The following is a 21,968-nucleotide window of genomic DNA, read 5'->3' as shown; positions in this document are numbered from 1 at the left end:
AGAGACGCAGACAGCCACTCGAGTCTCTAACACTCGGACCTAGGCCTTTCCCAGGAGGCAAGTGCATGTATACTGCTATACTGTTATGTGCATATTAAAAGAACCATGATAATAAGATATTCTATTATGATAAGATATTCTAAGATTATTCCAAACAAGGTTTTTAGTTCTATCTCTGGAGAGACACATTATAAAACTTCTTCACAGTTATGGTTAGGTCCAACGTTCTTACATGATAAATGTCTTAACACAAGCAACCGTATGAGAATTTAGGAGTAAAAAACTGGCAAGGGTATGATTTAAATCCACTATCTGATCAAAGAATAAGTAAACAGGAATACAAATCACACCAGACTTCTAACGCCAGTTTTCTGTACTTGATAGTTTTGGATGTTCAGTGCTATGGACACATTTCGGTTATACTAAAAAATAGCGCAATTCTTTTTCTTTCTTTTTTTCAGGCAGAAAAGCCAAAATTTAAGAAGGTGTTTGCTGTCGTACAACCATAAAGTGATTTCTTTTTTGCTCAATTACTGTCCCAGAAATAATTGCAATAAACAATATTATTGTCATTTTAGAGGGATAGTTCAGATTTTTCCATTTTCATAGAATGTATATTAAACAAAGTAGATGTCAGTCAGCACGCCCCCAATTTGGAGAAGCAGGCTGGAACCCCACAAGAAAGGTAAGCAATGTACTGCTGTGGAAGAGTCAGCAACAAAATGTGTTTTAGCCACCTAAAAAAGGTCCATCTTAAAAACACCAATATCAGTTTAAGTGTATGCTATGTTGAGCTTTCCTCTATGCCAAAATCCATTGAGATAAATAGTGATTTAAGATTGCTGAAATAGTTAGCTTGTTTGTGTTTTGTTGTACTGGCATTTCAAAGGGTTAGCTCAGATTCGCCAAAGTCACACAATAACACAAACTAACGAACTGATCGAAGTAGCAGTAGACCTGCACCTCCCGTGTACAGCAAGCTAAAATTAATGTTTTTGTCAATGTAGTCTGGTGGCTTTGACAACAGCAGAGATGAGTTAATCGCTTTCACATTGGAATGGGCTGATGGAAAGGTAAAGTGGTGAAAATACTCTAAATATAATGTACACTTAAACTAATGTTGATTTTTTCAGGTGGCTAAAAAAAGTTTTGTTGCTGACCCCATCCACAACAGTACATTGCTTTACTTGCGTGTTGGACTCCAGCCTGCTTCTCCAAACTGGAGACGTGCAGACTAACATCATACGTAAAACATTGACCATGGATAGGTACCCCAAACAACCCCACCTCACAAAATCCAAACTATCCCTTTTAAGACCACTTTATGCCACTGATATAATGATAATGATAATATTAATAGCCTAATAACGCAAGTACAACCTTTCAAAAAGCAATGGATGCTTAGGGGCTGAGTCTTATAATGGAAGTGAAAACACTGCTGTTAATTCTGGCAGCTTGTTGGCTAAAACTCTGGTGACAACACAAGAGCAATATCGTACAATACATGGACATGAACTACATTATTTTTGCGGACCTCGAGAAAATGATCATGACAAGCCTACTACTTCCTTACTGAATTGTATCATTTCTTGGAGGCAAAGTTACGACCCTACACTAAAAAAGTTCCTGTGTAGTGTAATCAAGTTTTTGGATCTTAGCATCCTCGTTTTTTTCAGGTCATTTTCCTGATTGCCCGTGCACTTTCGTTTTGTTCAAGAGTCTCCTGGAATCCATAATACAAAACAAACCACCTCGCCGCTATCAAGATGATGTCTCTTGATTGGAAAAAGAAAGGCTGTTTGCATTAGGTACAAGTGAAATGACCTCACACAGCTGGCATATGGTATTTCCCCACCTGTTTAAGAAAGACAGACTGACAGGAGTAAGAGTCAATACGAGATTAAATGACTTAAGAGTGAAAAAATGTTTGCAGAGGACCTGCCTGTGGTGTCGCCCTGCAGGGACGGTATCTTCACAGAGAAATCTAACTTCCCATAAAATTAGACATGCAATTAGATGAGTAATAGCTCCTATCACCGAGGGTTAAAAAGTATCAACAGACAGAGAAAAAAAGGTATTTTCTGTGTCTGCTAACTGCGGAAAGAAAGCACATGCACAATTAGTTCAACAAGTCTTTATGAAGCTGTGCTGCTTGATCTCAGGACTTTCTAATACCACACCTGCGATACGAAATAACTGCACAGCACAATGAATCCAAGCACAGCAACAGCTAGAGACCAACACTTGTTAAAGGTCTCTGCATTTCAAATTCTACATGCGAATCCCAGTGTGTAGGCAGAGGTTCGATTCCTGGCTGTGACACACTGTCTGCACTGTGATCCCTCTATGTTCGTAGTCCCTTTCAATTTTCCTCCTCGTCTGAATAAAGAGGAAACACACCAGTGAGACGGCCCGCTCTGCTTAAAAAAAAAAAAAAGGCAGACTGTAGCTCTTTTCTTCAGCCAGAGAAATCATCAAAGCATGAGCTACATTATTCAGCCTTGCCGAGTCTGCATGACAACACAGCCGACAAACAAGAGCTCTTTTCAAACCAGACGGCCACTACAGTAGGACACAGCTATTTCAAACCACTTGTGAATGGAGCTCCCTCCAACTAGTGAGACGTTCAGATGATGAGAAATACATTGAAAATAGCAGGCCGGCGTTTATTTAGCACAAAACACAGATGCATGCTTAATCCTATAGACACCATGCAGTGTATTTTGCAATTAAATAAACAGCAAGTATCAATCAGCAATATTATTTGACTTTTTTGCTCGTCTGCTCAGTTTGGAAGTCTCAGGCAGTCCTACTGGATTATCTAATTAGTCTCTCTCCTCTGTGTGTGTGTGTGTGTGTGTGTGTGTGTGTGTGTGTGTGTGTGGATGCACCAGTTCATGCCTGACTGTGTGTTTTTCCTGGCTGGCAATACGATGATGCCACAGAAAACGAATGGTAGAACACCAGTCCGTCTGCCAGACAAACACACACACACACACACACACACACACACACTTCTTGGTTACAATGTGGCGTCAGCGCAACACACTCTGCTGCCAAATCTACATCTAATATCCTGCGTTCACCTCACTTGCCCAGGCCTGGCCTCGGCCCCAATGGAAATTACACATCACTGTAACTCTGTCCGTCCATCTGTAGCCTGTGTGTGTGTGTCTGTCTGTCAGTGTGTCTGCCTGTCTAGTTTCGGATGTGTCTTTCCGCATCTCTGTTTATATCTCTGTCGGTACTTGTCTGGCTGCCTGGTTATGAATCTACCCGCCTGTCTGCATGTCTGCTATGTACCCCTGTCTTGTTTGTTTGTCTTCATCTGTCTGTCTGCAGATCTGTCACACTGGATGCATACACTGTGTGGCTGTCCTTTGCATTTCTACCCGTCTGCCTGCCTGCATGCATGCATGTGTATGCTCCTCTGAGTGTCTATGCTTCAGTCATAAAGAGGAACATCTGCAGTGGATCTAGCATGCAGCACTGTTAGGGCAGAGCTGATAATGATAGTTTCTCTCTGGGCTGCTCAGAAGGCAGACAGACATAACATACCATTCCAGCGTTTCCTGTCTATGCTGACAGGCAAACTATTTAACCCTCTGTGGTGATCCCTCCGAGCATATGCACAGCCTGGCAGGCCTGTAAGGCTTATTCTATCACTATTAATATGAAAACAGCAACAATGGCAGGAAACATCTAGTAAAAGTAAAGCACTAAACTTAAAGTAAGAAGAAACAGCAAAGGAAAACTCACAACAGCAGAGTTCTTATTCAAAGGAACTACTGTAAATCTGCATTATGTCCCAAACTATAACTGTATAATGATAAAGCTATATAAATATGACAGATATGTCACTTAGGGCCAACTGTTGAGCACTGCAGCATGACCATGTAATGTTAATGAGAGCTCAAACATAAAGTAACGTTTGATATAACCAATGTAAACGCAACATTGTGTGGTGCAGACAAACTTTAAGTAAAAAAATAAGACAGGAAAATAGATTATTAACACCAGCAAGTACTCCAAGGTCGCCATAAACTTACTATTAGACTGAGAACATAAGTTACTCTAAGTCCTTATAGCAGTATTACAGGAATACTATGGATATCCGTGCCAGAGTAGACGGCCGATAGCGAGTTAACAGCAGAACTGGTTGTCTGTCTTGATGAATACTTAGTCTGATTTGTTGTCCTTCTGTTGCTACACTGGAGAGTGCACATAAAACGGATTAGGCACTAAAGTCTCCTGGTAGGTTTTTGCGGTCAGGAGAAACGCAACAAATGTTACTCACATATCTCCATTCCCTGTGGCTGGGAAGCGGTGCAGTTGCAGGAGCAGGTGACATTGGAGTTGCCGGGGCCGCCAGGGGCCGTTAGGTTTTGCATGGGGCTGGGCAGACCGGGACACCGCTCCGGGGAGAGAGCCGCCGCCACCGTCGGGGCCCCACGACTGGCAAACAACAAAAAACTTCCAGGCAGCGGCAGCAGAGTCCGCCGCTACGAGTAACTCCCGACAGTTTCGCACTTATTTTCCACGGTTTTTCTCACGCCATATTTCTCTCGGGGCGGCTCGGAGAGTGAACTAGAAGGAGATCTGGGGACGAGCCATGGCCCGTGGCTAACGCATTGTATAGTTTTTTCCGTTCTTTCCTCCGCCGCTGAGAGCAGCTGTCCTTCCTCTACTAGAGCAGAGCACACACAGCGGGCTCACGCCTCGCCCACAAGCTGACAGACCGCCACACCGACCAATCAGAGGGCTCCGGAGGCGGGACAGACAGAGGGAAAGAGACGTGCTGCCTTCAGGAGCCGACAGAAATACCATAATTCTAATTTGAACCAGCCAAAAATATAATGAAACACCATATATTCTCAGACTCCTCTGTAAAACACAAACAGGGAAAGTAAAGACTTAATATGACACATTTGTCAGGAAGTGTTTGAGCTCTCTGAGCAGCAAATGATCTGACTCAACCACAACTTTTGTTAATAATATGAAAAAGGGGTTGCATGATGCAAATTTCAGATCCAAAAGTTCAAACACTGCAGCTTGTTTACACCAAAAAAGAGAAATAGATAATATAAACCCAATATTTACATAAATTTCGTCCTCATATCTGTGAGATTTTTTATTTAACTTATTTTTTTCCTTGCTATTAAGTGACAAAGCCACAAATGTTTCAGTTCTCAGCAAGTTACTGTCTTTCAGTGAGTAGAAGACTGTTTTTGTTTATTGCGGAGGCCCCTGTCTCAGTCATGCTTGGTGTGGTGCTGTCTGGTGTCACTTGTTAATATTCATGAAGGCCCTTGCATATATTAGCTGCAGAATGCATTTAATTGACTATGGTGCTGCCTGACTATTTATAAATATTACAATTTATACAGCTGAGAGTGCTGCACCTGTTCAGCAGACTATTATCTTTATAGTAAAGTCTAAAGTCTTTGCTTTAAGCAGCAAAAATACTAAAATGACATCAACCATGGTTTAGACATCAGCTGTCAAGATTATTTGACATTGTTACTGTTGCAGCAACTGATTTATAAAAACACTTTGGTCCACATCATTATCTCTCACCGAAAGGCCCTGAATGTGCACTGACATACATATTCACAACTCGGATATAGAGCTGTACCAGGAGGATTTGAAGGCAGCAACAGAGAGGGACAGGGGTTATATGTTTGTGTGTGTCTGGGTTGCAGGGGGGGTGGGTGTCCATGGGTGGGTTGGTGGTGGTGGTGGTGGTGGTGGTGGGTGGGGGGGGGGGCTGACCTGACTCAGAGAGCTAGCAGACGGCCGGGTCGTGGTTGACAGATGGCTGTGGGAGAGCAGAGCAGAGGGAGAGGAGGAGGAGGGGGAGAGAGAGAGAAGGGGGGGGTGGGGGGGGGCAGTGCTGGGACTGGTCGGTCTGGTGTGTTATTTGGGGAGGGTGGGGAGAGCGCTTCGAGTTTCACTCCCCTGTTACGGCGGGCCACAGCCAATGGAGACGGCTCTTTGAAGGGACTAACCTTGAGGTGACCCCCCGCGCCAGTCTTGTGGTTCAGGGGCACATGTGCAGCAGGGAAGCACCCCCCCCCCCCCCCCCCCCCCCCCCCACCCCCCCCACACATCCCCTCTGAATCAAACCAACAGTGCAACCTCCCACCCCTACACACACACACACACACACTCTAGCGCAGGACTGTCTGCAGTCTATAAATAAACTAGGCTGTTCAAATCAGTGAGAGGCTCTGGATGCCACTCTTGACCAGCAGGTCCCAAACTGTGGTCTGAGGACTATAAGAGGTCACTGAAGAGCTTTCAGGTGGTCCTCCAACAAAGCAGGTACAGTTTCATTTTATCTGAGCACAGGACAAAGACAAAATAATACTGGGATGACTCCTTTGATCAGAGGCCCGCTCTCTTGCAGTCCACTTCTGCAGCAAATCATAAGTAATAAGTAAATAAAATCCTGATCTAGGTGAGAAGATCTCATCATATATATGCTTTGACTGAAAACTCAGAAATGCATTTTAATTCTGAAAACACCAGAAACCAAAGGCAATGAAATGGACCTCTGAGAAGAGGAACAAGTAAAAAGGAAAAGCAAAGACCTCCAGCAGATGCTGCGCATTAAGTGCCGCATCACTAGCCAAGTCTATATCCAATCATGCAAAATATTTTCCTTGACGGCTTCCACACTCCTCCACGAGCGAACTGACACTTTTGGAAGGGGAGAAAAAATCGGCACGTGACCCTCACGCAATTACAGACGCCTGGCAGCTGTCATAATTTTATTGAAGCAACAAATTGAGGCGCTGCTGTCTTGTCAGCTGAAGCAGCAATATCAATCGAGACACTGACGAGTGTGTTTTTTTCTGCTTTGATGTGAGGTCATCCTCACATCCTCACACACACACACACACATATGTATAAAACACACTCCAGACATGCACGCACACTTCAGACAAGCTCTCATATACAGACAGACTCAGACACACATCGATTCTCCCTCTCACAACTCACCTCTCTCCACTCACAAACACCCCAGCGCCACCAAACAACACTCACACACACACACACTCAGACGCACACACGCAGTCTGTCTGGAGCGTCAATTAGTCCCCCAGGAGCACGCAGGGTGACACCACTAACAGGCCAGACCAGACTAGACAGCTAGCAGACAGATAAATACTAGGCACGGCTGAATACCAAATGCACTCTAGTCTACCAGCTCCCCTACCATCCCCCCTGACTGCAGTCTGCACACACACACACACACACACACACACACACACACACACACACACACACACACACACAGCCTCTCTGTGTCTCTCGCGGGAAACGTCTGTCTCATCTTGTATTTGAGGAATACTAACTTTGGGCTGATAGGTTTATCACGCTCGGCACGTGTGCACGAGTCTATTTTGGGATCTTTGCATGGGGCTTTCCTGCTTACACATGGGTTTCATGCTTATTCAGGAGTTCACTGTGTGTTACTGCTGCTGTTGTTTCATGACCATTTGAATCAAAGCATGACGTGTTCACGTTATGCCTAAAAGATCTAATTTTTTTTAATATTAAATGGAAGCGGAAAGAAAACACCACCACCATGTGTCTGCTCGCAAAACAACACTACTGATGACATTACCCCTCTGCATGAAGCCATGAGAAGCCTGTTGTGCATGTGTGTGTTCAGATGTATCACATATTTAAAGATAAAGTTTAAGCAGTAGTTCCCTGCCTGTATTTTCACATATGCAGTAGATAGATGACTGAAAAGATAAAAAAAAAGACTCTGACTCAAATATTCTCTTATCAGCCACAGATACTTGAAAGTTTAGTTGAGATGTTTGTGACCATGAACGCGTCAGAGATGTGATCAGGCTGAAAAAAGCAGCACAGTAAAGGCCTCAGTGGAAGATAGATCCATCCCTCCCCTCTCTAAAAAAACCCCCTCATCTCCAAATCAACTTCTCCATTTGAAATAATGTGGGGCTGTCGGAGACACTACTTCACTGCGCCATCTTGTGGCTCAGCTTGGAAAAGCTCTGTTTCATGCATCATCCCAAACATGGACTGGAAAAAACGGTTCCACTTCTCTGGTGTCTGCTTCAGTTCTCCCCTGTCTCTTTCTCAGTTACTCTATTACTTCTGAAACCAAAGCTGTCTCCCGGGCAAAGGTTTAAGCTTTGAATCAATTACGACTCGTCTTCATCAGAAACCACCAGGGAACACAGAGGAGGACTCCGGGAAAATGAGAGAGTCCCTTCCTACAGCTTATATAGAGATGTTCTCTGTTCTTTCGCAGAGACTGCAAGGCTGAGAGAGTATTGTAAATTCATACTGAGCGACACATTTCATGTAAATCGTAGTGTGCACTTTGGAAAGGAAAGCACAGGCAAAACTGCTAAATGTAGCAGTTTTCTCATATGGAAAGGACATTTGTACTGAATGGTCAATGGACTCTGTCCTCACTCTTGAGTGTTTTTTTGGTCTGGGGCAGAGTCTTCCCCTTAAATCCAGTCTGGGAAATCTTAATGCAACAGCATTCAATCATGTTTTAGATCATAATGTGCCTAGCAACAGTTTAAAAGGGCACTCCGCTGATTTTACACAAGAAGTTCAGTTTACTTGCCACAAGTCTGAGTCAGCCTGTGAAAACAGTATTATAAAGTACAAAGTTTTAAAAATGAACCCTGATGACGTCATCAGGCTTGGGCTTGAGACTAAACATTTTCAACAGAACCCCTACAGTACAAACCGCAGCATTTAGAAGGCAGGGAGGGTTTAGTGAAATTAAATTGCATGATGGGAAATGTTGACCTGACCCATACTAAACTAAAAGTCAAGATATCATGCCGCTGCTGCTTCCACCATTCTTTTATTAATCTGTCATTTGTGAGTGCCCCAACTTTATGGAAGTGCAATACTAAATCACTGGAGTAACTCCTTAACATGACAGTATCCAATGTGCAAAGTGCAGTCCATAAAGAGTGCTTTTAAACCAAATCGTCTTGGGTGAGCTGCATCTCCCTATGCTTGATTGGTCTGTAGACGTGCTCTCCTGTCCTCTGGTATAAAATGTTTTAATACCAGAAACAAATCGAAACGTGGTTCAGTTTGATGTGGACTGAGACCACCTATTTTTGTCAGAACAAGGTTTGGCTGTTTGGTTCGCACCACAGTCCAAGGGAGGTTTCAAACCAGTAACTTTGTTCAGGTCAAACTGAAAAGTCCAAAAGTCAGGACCAAACATTTTGTTTGTTTGCGGAGTGCACCTAGTAGTTGGGTCATGTCCAGGTCTCATCACTTTCCCACCACCAACGAACCACTCGAGAGTTTGAAACTGTCATGACCAAGACCAGAGTATATTGAGACTTAGGGCCCTGACACATGAAGCCAATGGTCGGCCATTAGTCAATGTTGGCCTGTCTATGAACATTTGTCCCCTCTAGTTTTTGCGGTGACCTGCACTGTTGGCCCTTGTCGGCTTTTGTTTTTTCGGTCAATTCAGCAAATCGTATCAGTGTCTGAAACAGCGGAGCCCGTCAGTGAATGAAATCACTCTGATTGGCAGTTAAGCTCAGCCCACAAGAAGTGAAACATAAGTGAAGAAAGTAAACAAACAGCTAACATCAAGAGGGCATGAGATCAAAATACACTTGTTATATACGGTAAGATTTTGTTTCGGTTTGGGATCGTTTAGCTGACTGTCAGCTGTAGTGTTTGTGGTATGTTCAAGTGCAACCTTTTAGCATAGACACAGGTGATATGAGATGATGCAACAGTCGGCCGTCTTCACTAATAGTTCTACGATGTCGGTTTGGTTTGTCTGGGCCTGTGGACCAGTCCAAGATGTAAAGGGGTTGAGACCAAGTCAGGATCAAAATCAGACCAATGCAAGTCCCAACAGTTGGGGCCTTAAAATAAACTCCCAAATCCTTTTTGTCTGAGACAAAATAGATGCAGCCCTGTCCAAGACGAGACCAAGACCTACAAAAAGTAGTCTTGAGTCTGATCTGGAGTACTACAACACTGCAAAATGAACTGAACTACAGGAGGGAAAGCACCCAAATAAATGATTGTCCCAGTTTGGCGTGGACGAATTTGAATAGCCTGTGCAGATGCTGCACCTCAGCCACATCCACCACCTTTAGGATAAAATTGGAACACCAACTGAAAAGCCGGGCCTCATCGCCCTACATCAGTGCCAACCCTCACTAATGCTCTTGTGATTGAATAGGAGCAAATTAGAAAAGAGGGTAGCTAAACGCACATCACATGTTGGTGCAAGGCAACAATTGCACACTGACTCCAAACCACAAAACGATTTATTTAAGCAGACAATGTTTCATCTATTCCTCATTGTGTCCTTCTCACTGTTTGAGTCTGTACTCCAATTGTTCTGCCTGTTTCTCATAGTCTGCTTGGTGACTGCATATTTGCTGAATGCAGCCAAATTTGCTAATTGGCAAAGACTTTTTTAAAAAGTGGAGTGTGGAATGAAAATGTATCTGTTTCTTCCCTCATACTGTAGGTCAGTCACCAGTGCTCAGTCCTCCTGTTTTTTCAAGAATATCCCAATTTGCTGTGCATCACGGCTGATGGTGAGGTTCCAGTGTTCAAAGCAGAGATTGAGATATTTCACTGAATGGAATCAAATCCCTGCAGCCAGATGTACAAATGTTTCGTAACAGGCTGTTCTCATAAAATGTTCGTAAGTTTTCCTACGAAAAGTATGCACAAAATTTGTTCCAATGTGCTGATGGTACTAAAGAGGGAAACAGTCCAAAGCGGTCCACTTAGGAGGCAGGTTGGCATGATGGATGGGTCACAAAACACAGGAAATTCCCTCCGGACTTTCCTCTGGACGCCAGTGTCTGGAACTGTGTGAACTTTGATTCATTCATAAGGTACTTAGTCAATATGTTTCTTTTCCTAAACTAACCACAGCAACTTTACTTGCCTAAACCTAACCTCTGTAACTTTAACGTTAATTACTCAACTTCACGTTAAGGACGTAACATCATTCGTGGAGTGCTAATTTGTAGAATATCATACGAACTGTTGTGTGTGTATTTTCGTAGGATATCATAGGAACCGTTATATGAGGATATGTTGTTCATAAACACCAAGCACAAGAAATGACCTGCAACTTTAAATCTACAAAATGGTCTTAAAGTTGATGCATAAACTCCAGTAAAATAGTTTCTATCCTACATCTCTAATGGCTGTTTATATATATATATATATATATATATAAAAAAATAAATCCTCCTGTGGGTGCCTCCTCTATCATGGGACTTGTGTGATGAAAGCACTTGCGCATGACGATGATCCATTTTGACTCTGACATAACATTTTCAGTCAGACTAATAACTCCAAACACCCTGCGACTTCTGTGTGGAGTCAGTATTACTGAATGCCATTCCAAATGTCAGAACAAAAGATGGATATGACTCAGCCTTAATACCAAGGCTGAATGGGATTCATGAATTAACCGCAATGCATCTCACCAGCTGACAAAGCTGGAGAGTGGGGTGGGGGGTGGGGTGCAAGTGAAAGAGTGTGTTTGCTTAGGCATCGACTGTAGCTCGGCGTCTTCAGCGAGGCACTATGTAACAGAAAGGCCACTCCAGACAGTCAGACTGCAGAGTACAGAGTTGCGTTCAATAAAAACGTCTGGCATGCCACATCATATTTGCTGCTTCCTGCCCTTGTCTGGCTGCAGTGCCGTGTCATATCCTGTCCGCACAGGTGCACCAGCTGTCTGGTTTCCCACCTCTGTCATTTCTATACACACACACACCTCGCTTCCACCCCTGTCATTTCAAAAACCACCCCTCCCTACCTCTCTTACTGCCGCAGGCACCACTGCAATGACACCACAGCACTCGCTGAAAAGTTGTGTGTGTAAGAGACGGAGAGAAAAAGAGAAAGGAGGATGACAGACAGATGGAAAGACAGTGTGTGTGTCTAAGTTTGGGTTTGAATGAGAGAAAGACAGATTGAATAAGACAGATCAAGAAAGAGATAGACAGAGCCTGAGGTAGAGGATACTTGACTGAGGGAATGAATAAATGAAGAGCAGACAAAAAGAAGAGGGGAGAGGAAGAAGAAAGGAGAGAAGAAGAGATGAGAAGAAGGAAAAAAAGGACAGAAGAGTAGAGAGAAGAAGAAATAGGAGAGAAGAAGATGAGAAGAGGAGACAGAGTGAAAGCAAAAGCCAGTGAGTCAGGGAGAGAGGGACCCAGAGACACAGACAGAGAGAAAGAGTAGATAATCAGCGGGTATTGAGCTCTTTTCACCCCTGCGGTAGGGCCCTGCTGAGCATTGTAATGGGCTGTCTGCCCAGCTGGGCCGATGAGCTCATGTCTGGCTTTAATGCCAATCTCCTGAACTGGCACACAGCTCGGCGGGGTGAGCGCAGACGCAACGCCGCAACGCTGCTGCTGCTTTACCACCACCAGAGGAAGGACAGAGTGCAGCTGAGAGAGGACAAGAAAGACGAGGAAAAGAGACAGAGAAGTGACCGAGAGAGCCACGGAGGGCGAAGGTGTGTTTGTGTGTCAGGGTGTGTGTATGTGTGTGTCTGTGTGTGTCCGTCAGCCACTTCCGTCACAACACTGATAAGAGCCCCGAACCAGACGGCAATAATCACACAGCCAGTGAGACACACAGCAGCTATGAATGTGTGTGTGAGCGAAGAGGAGATAGAATGAGGGAGAGGAAGAGAGTGAGTGTGTGTGTGTGTGTTGTTTTATGCAGTCATAAACAGCAGTGATTACAGAGTGTGGATGGTGCAGGTTACAGCCTCCTGCTGTTAAGGGTCCATACATATAGTTAACACACAAACACAAACACACACACACACACACACACACACACACTGAAACACACCTATTGCTTAAACATGAAATCAAAAGATGTATACATACCAGAATACATAAGCATGCATACAGAACATGCATACATTCTTTCTTGATCTCCAAACACCTTACAGCCTTGAAATGTATGAAAAAAAGTTTATGTCAAATGCTAATATGATATCAACATATACACATGTTAATATGTAATTGTACAGACAGCCAACATGCTTACAAAGTAAGTATTCAGCGCTGGTGTTTCAATGGTTTGCCTTTTCCTTTAAAACGTACAGACTCATTATTGTTATTATTACAGTACGTGTGTTTGCTTTGATTCAATGTGATAGCTATTCCCACTGCAGGCATTTCACAGCAACCGTAATACATCGCTCTCTCGTCCCCAGGTTTGCTGCACAGACAGTGATCTCGGCACATTGTGTAAAGCATGGCCTTGCAACACAACCGCGTTGAATTCAATCTGCATCTAAAATAAAGACACAAGTAAAACACGGTGTGAGGAAAAGGAAATCTGTAGCTATATGCCCTTTGGTACTGTTTAAAAGTCAGTGTTAAGGGCCTGCTGCAGACTCACATATAGTAGTGATGGAATACATTAATGATAATGCAATTGCAGTTGGCCAGTTGAACAGAAACAACTTTATTTTTCACTCATTAAAATGCATACAATGAAAAATGTTGGCTTGTATTTTTAGCTGTGCCAGAGGTGGTGTTTTGACTGGGGATGGAGGCTGCTCCACCGCCTTGATCCAGACTGAAACTGGTTGAACTGCCATGAAAATGTTTACAGACAGCTGTGATCCAAAGCATGAATCCTATATGCTTACCCCCTGGCCTTTCTTTTAGCGCCACCATAAGGGTTAACATTTGTGGTTTTGAGTGACATGCCTTGACACCTATTGGATGGATTGCCATTACATTTGGATCAGACACTCATGTTCCCCTGAGGATGAACTGTAACAACTTTGAGTGATCCCTTAACCTTTCATTTAGCACAATTATTAGTTTCAAATTTCACTTTTACTGTCCAATACTTTATTCTATTTATATCATACTGTGGCCAGACTAACTCTCCTTTCTTTGCAGATGTGACTGCTGCTCAGTAGAGCGCTCCAGGGATAACATTTTGCTGGCCGATGCAGAAGTTAGTGTCGCTCGGGTTCCCTTGCCAAAAAAGCCTATGGAATTTTTCCTGGGGCACTCTTTACAGTATGTTATGTGTATACATGTAGTTTGTTCTGTGATATGTGAATAATCAGCTGAATGACTTAATGTCTCAAACCCAATGTATTTGAAGCCACTAGAATCTATTTAGGGAATATTTTTGTATTGTTACAACTTAGGTCATACTTATATACCAATTACTAGAATAAATGTTGGCATTGTACATTTCTGCAAGCCACAGATGTGTAACATTTGTACAATATTACAGAGATGATATGTTGAAACTTTACATTTCTTTATGTACCAGTAATGCTGTCATTAACATGTGGTTAGATTTGGACACAAAAACAACTTGGTTATGATCAGGAAAAGATCAAGTTTTGGCTTAAAATACCCGCATTTGGTGGCACAATCATAGCTGGAAACACTGTCAGTGTCTCACTTAAATACAAGGAGTTTTGTTGTATACACTGTATAAAATAATGGACTTAGCCACCACGATGTCACCCATTAATTTGTAGACTCCCATTTTGAAGCCTGGAGTTTGGCATTTTGGCCGTTGCCATCGTGAATTTTTGGAGCCAGCAGTGATCATATTTCAACAAGAGGGTGGCGCTAACCCTAACGCTAGTTTCTAGCTTGGGTAGGAGAGTGTATTTACAGCTATGGTAAACTGTGATACAGCTAACGGTAATGCTAATTTTCACTAGGGGAAAAACAACAGCATTAAAACAAAATTAACTTACCACAAAAACTGAATATCTGACTCCATAGAAGGTCTTTTAGTACAACCAAACACTGAACAAGACTTTTTCATACAGGCAAAATGTTACAATTAACTTTCATGGATTGAAAACACACTGAAATAGTGGCAGGTATGGCTATGCCTACACTCAGTGAATCTGGGGTTGCGTCATGGTCACATTAGACAACATCCACCTGTCACTCAAAGTGGCCAAAATTTTTCATAACCTTAAGCCTTAATAAAATGTAGGGAGTGAGTTAAATAAAAATAAAAATTCACCCCCTGTACAGTTGTCATAAATGCAGAGATTTGCTATAGAGACCAAAAGTGTTTTTTTTGTTCATGACTATAATGTGGATTTCTGCTGTAAAGTTGAGGATTTTAAGATGGGGGTCTGAAGACTGACTCAAGTGGCCATAAGAGGAACTGCAGTTTTTGGCACTTCGTGTTCAGTTTTTAGCTTCGGAGGTTGCTGCTTGAGTGGTCTGCAGCATGGCAGCTGTCTCACCTAGATGTCACACAGTTCACCATTCCCTCCACTTCCCTATGACAGAGTTAACACATGCACATCCGTAACTTTAAAAACATTATGATGCGTGTGAAACATACAAATGCAATGTATCCATGGTTTGCAGAAACGTGCAATGCCAACATTTTCTTCTGGCGACTGAGCTGATTATAGCAGTTACGACAACACTGTTATCACCAAGTTATTGCTGAGATCTGGGAACAAAGCGACATTGCTACAACAAACAGGAACATGAGTAAAAATGAGTTCATCCAGTTAATCAAACCACTTCATCCGCAGGTAACAAAAAGTTACACCTGAAATAATAATAACCCCTCATTGCACAGGAATCTGTAAACTGTGATGGGTGTTTAAAATGGACAGTTTGGGTGATGATTTTACCAGCCATATTTGTTTTCTCTGCTAAATAAGTTTGGGAAACTATTGGTTGGCTTGTCTTTTTACTGTAGTAATGTTGCTGCTTAATGGATGAAATGTTAACATTGCCAGTGCATATGATGGAAAGAGCTACAAAAATAAGTACCAACGCAAGTAAACTGGACTTTTTTGTCTGCAAACTAATCATCTGAGATCATTGGCAACCCTGAGGCTGATCAAAGAATTTATAATAACACAAGTTGAAATTCAAACTAACACTGTGACCCCAGATAACTTTCCTCTAGTTCATCATCTTGAATCAGGGAAGAACAAATCAGCCTTAACTACTTCAAATACAGGGAGTGATCACAAGAAAAATTAAGGAACTGAAATAAACCTCATTACCCAACCATGTCACCTGGCTGTCACGCTGTTTTTTGCTTACACAACCAATTGGTTGTCCATCAGTCACATGTTTATCAGTCACCGTCTGTGATCCTCTTCCTCTTCACCTTTACCCCTCTGCCCCTCCCACTTGAGCTCTCACCCATTACCTACACACATACAGTGCACAATGACGTGCACTTTCACTGTTACTTTTCTTATTATCACCTTTCCCTAATTAAAAAGGGATAATTATTTTCAGCAACTCTCACTTACACACAATCGCTTTGTGTTTCCAGCAAACCAAACACTGCAATGACACCCCAAAAACAAAATAATTAGCTGTGTTCTGCCGTTGGATTTCATGCCATTAGATTTGTTGAAACACTGCCTGATCCAAACTTATTTGGATGTTTTATAAAGACTAATTTAACTTTAATTGCAGGGACTAATTAGAAGCGCTGGTCTGATTTCTGTTTTTTGTTTTTGTTAGGTAAAATAGATTGTAGCCAAATTCTTCCACAAGATTAAGAGAATATTTATAATTCGTCAAAGAATTATTGAAATGAATCTATGCCCTTGTAGTTTGTTTAGAACAACAACTTGAGCAGCCATCTCAGCTGAGGTGTTATCATATATCATCCCTTACATACATCTGAGAATGTCACAACATAAGCTACCGACTGTGAGGGCAGCAGGTTTGGAACAGATGGACGCTCATATGAACAAGTCGCAGCAATCCAAACACTCCAAGCACTCCTCCTCTCTGCCTGCCTGGCCACGCCACACAAAATGCTATAGCTCCCATATTGAGGAATATAATGAAAACATTACATTAGGTGAGAGATGCTGTGCTCGGAGCAAGGGCTGACAGATGGATGGTAGTGGGAACATGTTGCAGCACCCCAGACCTGCTACCACCCTGGCAGAACTTCGCGACACGCAGGTTAGCACGACCGGCGAGCTAATGCTGCCTACACTAACACAGCTGCTTTCACTGGACCCCTGCCTGCACTGGTTGGATTTTACATACATATATGTTATCATACCACATAGCTTTGTTAGCTCCCAGGTTGACTCACACGCATCATGCAGCTCGTAAACAGCACGGCCCGCAACAGCTTGTATCGGCCCAGCCAGCATTCCCCACAGTCTGCCTCGCTGCCACCCTATAGCTCTGTAGCAGGACCAGGTAGTTAACAGCTTGTACCAGGCCAGCGAGCGTCCCTGCTCACAGCTTGCATTGCTAGCAGAGCCCCCCCAGCTTCTTTTTACAGGAGTAGTAAGCAGGACTATAGGGAGTCAACAGATCACCCCACAACAGCTTGTAACCACAGCGTTTACTGCTGAGGTGCTAAAACCAAAGGCAACACTGCATCCAGTCAGCAGTGGTCTCATTCGCGGTGGATAAAATGTCTGACAGGGTGGAATTAGCAGCAAAAACGATGATTATTTGATCCATATCTCCATATGTGAGGAATGCTGGCAGATGCTGCCATACCGGGCCACAACCTGAAGACTGTGTAACATCTGATTCAGAAATATGTCCTAATGCACATATCCTGAATATTAGCTGAATTTCCCATATTTCCTTCTTTTTTTAAACCCTTTGGTGGTGATTGAGCATGAAAGAGAGATTAGCAACACCTACATATCCTTTCTTTCTTTTCTTTATTTCTTTGATGCTATAAACTCATTATTGTTGTATTCTTGCACTACACTCCTTAGGGGAACATACATCAGCTGTGCATAACATTAAATTAAACACCTACACACATTGTTGTCTATGGTAGATCATACTATACCTGTCCCTCCAGGTTGCTGCAATGCAACAATTTAAACAAATTCAGTGAATCCCTGTGAAGTCTGCACAACCTTGAAATTACTGCAACATAGCTTCAAATCTGACTATTTAAAACAGGCAAAATCTAATTTTATTGTAGAGATGTGCGCAGCATATTGATTCGCTCAGCCCCTCACTCTCTGTTTATCTTGCGAGTACTGCTGCAGGAGTGTGAGCTCTGTGCTTAGGACACACACAATGACAAGCCTAACTGTTAGCATCGTACAGTTAACATGACTCAACACCAGTTTTTAACGGATTTAACGACAGAGTCAAGCCGTTTCAGTGTCGGTGTGAGATTTTTTGGACCATCTAGTGGCACAGCATCGGATATAGGCTGCTGCTGTGTTGGCTTGTGCTAACCGGGTAGAGAAAGCAGGAAAAGGGCAGGTTACGCTTCGAATGGCACCAACAGCTGATCGTTGGCCCCCACCAACTGCCACACCCCCACCATCAAAAATAGATTTAAATTCTATGGGAAACACTCAATACTCATAATAATAGGCTCCAAATCCCAGACAGCGTTGCAACTATTTTTGTAATCTTCACTTGCCCCTACAATTTCATTGCAAAAAAACACTAGTACCCAGAATCCCACAACAGCCTGTGAAATCCTGGACTGATATACTGGTGGTGTCTTGATGATTGCCATTGCAGGGTGAACTCTGGGCCAACTTTACTGGATATGCCACTGTTCAGTCCATTACCCCGCATCAACACACATGAGCTTTACAGAGAGGCAGCAATAATATCCCATTTGCTCCCCAGACTGTCACGTGCCAGGTACTGTACCCTGAATACTCCTTCTGCTCCTGTGTGTCCAGTGTGTGCTATAGCCATCAATGATGCATGTAAAATAAAGCTACCTGAAAACCTTTCCAGAGTTGTAGGATCCTGTCTCATACTATCACATTATATTATAACAACCCTGTCTCCCAGAAAATCCATCAAATTCTGCCAAATACATTTTGCAGGGAACGTACAGCTGCCCAGGGAAGGTTTTCTAGGGAATTAAACTTATTTCATTTGTTTTCCACCGAAATATCTGCTTATGGCAACTAAAGAATGATTAGTATGACTTCCTGCTAACTCTGCAGGAATAAGGCAACTCAAGACTTTTAAATCTCGTATAGGACCTAATGATTCAAATATAAAATACATACATGTTCCTTTATTCTCTTCCTATTTTCTAAAAACTCTGTTTGGGTAAATGTCACATGACCTGCAATGCCAACTGTGGCCCCTACACCAAAATCGTCCCACAGCCCAGTTCACTTCTTAAAACTCTTGGATTTATTATCAGTTTGGCTTCGGGGATGATACTTCATCTTCTCAGCAGCACCTGCAACACACCCACACCAGCACAGCCCTTTGCCTTTTTTTAGTATTGCAGTGTTGTTTATGGACTGAGTTCCTGCTTAAGCATAAAAAAAAGAGTGTTTCATGTAATTAATACTGTGATCTTTTTTCTCTTATTAATATTATTATTATTACCTGGTTTTCTGTCTTGAAGAATTTCAGTGCCTGTTCCTGTTGGTGACACATGCTTAAATCACGTCTGACTGTTCTATGTCTGCCATAGATCTCAAACATGTCAAATGTATCTGATTTCTGAGCAGGAACAAAGGAGTGACACAGTTCAGACAGACAGTAACACAGATCTGGAAAATGATTTGAGCTCTGATTTAGTCAAAGTTCTCTGATTTGGTGTGTGTATGTGAGTGAATGTGTGTGTGTGTTCTTGTTGTCTGCCCAGTGACACTCAGCGAGAGGCTGCTTCCTCAGAGAGTGATTGGTTTGCTGGCGAGACAGACTGTCTGTGCAGGTGGGAGAGCTGCCCATGTCATCATTTCATTTTCTGTCTGCTTTCACTACCGTCCAATCCCTGTCATTCACTATCTTCCAAGCAGCTAATCAAGCTCTTCTCTCTGTCACCTCCATGTTTCATGTTTCACGTGTTATGTTTCACTTGTTTTCACAGATTTTTTTCCCCCCAAGCTTTTAACAGGCCATTTTTAAACATCTGAAGATGTGTTAAATGAAACTCCAAATTGATTACCAATTTACAACCAGAGTATGGAAATAAAGCTGCCAGATCCACTCTATATCACACTGAACTCAACTAAAATAAGTTCTAACTATGAATAGGCACCTCTGCAAGAAGTAAGGACCATAGGTAATAAGTGAAAGTACACAAAGTCGTTGAGGACATACAGTGCATATTTTTTGTGAATATTTGTGACATGTGGCTGATGAAAAAAAACACAAATCCTCTTTTAATTAAGCAAAAACAAGAGGGAGGGTTAAAATGAGAGATAGTAGCACTGCTGTGATGACCTCTGGCACCCAACTGTCTGCTGCTGTCTGACAGTTTATTTGGACCTATAGTGTAGACTGTTTTCTGAAAGCATTCAGGCTCAAATAATTCCAACTCTAATTGCAATAAAGAGCTAATCCTCTTTTTCTGCCTTTGGTTCCTCCTCAGTTATACCTTTTTCCCACCAAAATTAGAGCATCCATGCAGGTTTTTTTTTTTAAATGTTGGAAAACCCTTTCAAAATAGGCAATAGACTGCTTTCCCTGCCAGTAAACAGGTTAGTAAACAGCAGAAAGCAGCATGGAGGCCAATGGAAATTGAACAGTGGTTACTTCTTTTTGATTCTCTTACATATTCAGTCTTAAATTCAATGCTGACAACATTTTCAAGGATGTTCAAGCGCTGTTTGGACAGAGAGGGACGCTATTTTGTAGCAGCCCATTGCATCGCACCACCAAAGGGGCTAAAATTACTGCAGACTACTGCAGAGTCATTTGACCCCAGAGTGAATGCAGACTGTAACCTTTCCCATTAAATACAAAAGCCAGATGTTAGCAGGCTGCAATGGTATGAAATTTAGAAAATTTAGACATTTTTTTTAACGGTATCACGGTATTACAGAATTCATATTATTATCAATCAGAATGACCCTTAAAGGAATGAAAATGGAGGGGCTATTTTTGGCTGAACAAACATTTTATCACATAATTGAAACTTTGTCTAAAAATTCTCCCCTTTAAAAATAACTAAAATAAAGGGGAGATTCTCCGTCCAGTTACATTTTTTTTTTCAATATTGTAGATAAGCAAATATATGGTATGGTAACTGTAAAATTTTATATCATGGTATACCTTGAAAATGGTATACTGCTGCATCCCTATTAAGTGTTAGTGGGTTTTTTGTCCAGCAGAAAGACTTAATGCAGCCATCAGTTGTCGCAAGGAGCAAACAAATGGAACAGCACTTGTTAATCCTTGTTGTCATCTTGTTTTGTTGTAGCAGTCTTAAATATGTGGCAAGTGTGACTGATTTGTGGCATCAAGATATATTTCAGTCAGAGAAACTTAGATCAAGGAATTGACCATTTATAGTAAATGGTCATGTGGCAGAAAAGGCTCTGCTCTTTGAGGGAGCTGTTAATGGATCCGAGCAGCAACAAGGATTCTGCTGACAGAGCTAATCCCCCTTCACATACAGTACAGGCCAAAAGTTTGGACACACCTTCTCATTCAATGCGTTTTCTTTATTTTCATGACTATTTACATTGTAGATTCTCACTGAAGGCATCAAAACTATGAATGAACACATGTGGAGTTATGTACTTAACAAAAAAAGGTGAAATAACTGAAAACATGTTTTATATTCTAGTTTCTTCAAAATAGCCACCCTTTGCTCTGATTACTGCTTTGCACACTCTTGGCATTCTCTCCATGAGCTTCAAGAGGTAGTCACCTGAAATGGTTTTCCAACAGTCTTGAAGGAGTTCCCAGAGGTGTTTAGCACTTGTTGGCCCCTTTGCCTTCACTCTGCGGTCCAGCTCACCCCAAACCATCTCGATTGGGTTCAGGTCCGGTGACTGTGGAGGCCAGGTCATCTGCCGCAGCACTCCATCACTCTCCTTCTTGGTCAAATAGCCCTTACACAGCCTGGAGGTGTGTTTGGGGTCATTGTCCTGTTGAAAAATAAATGATCGTCCAACTAAACGCAAACCGGATGGGATGGCATGTCGCTGCAGGATGCTGTGGTAGCCATGCTGGTTC

General features: G+C 42.5%; 1 protein-coding gene across 2 annotated transcripts in view; it reads right to left on the bottom strand.

Annotated features, from left to right (window-relative positions):
* LOC117266082 (low-density lipoprotein receptor class A domain-containing protein 4-like) overlaps positions 1 to 21,968 on the bottom strand; it is a 274,585-nt gene that overhangs the window by 40,804 nt on the left and 211,813 nt on the right. The window contains exon 1 of one of the 2 annotated variants that reach the window (XM_033641032.2): positions 4,298 to 4,530. The exons of the other annotated variant lie outside the window; for it this stretch is intronic. Coding sequence (XP_033496923.1) covers positions 4,298 to 4,391 — 94 coding nt within the window. The 5' untranslated portion in view covers positions 4,392 to 4,530. Of the gene's footprint in view, positions 1 to 4,297; positions 4,531 to 21,968 lie in introns of those variants that run through there. 2 annotated transcript variants of the gene reach the window in all.

This window comes from Epinephelus lanceolatus, chromosome 10 (genome assembly GCF_041903045.1).
Source record: "Epinephelus lanceolatus isolate andai-2023 chromosome 10, ASM4190304v1, whole genome shotgun sequence".
Lineage (NCBI taxonomy): Eukaryota > Metazoa > Chordata > Actinopteri > Perciformes > Serranidae > Epinephelus > Epinephelus lanceolatus.
This window is presented reverse-complemented; position numbering and strand designations above follow the sequence as displayed.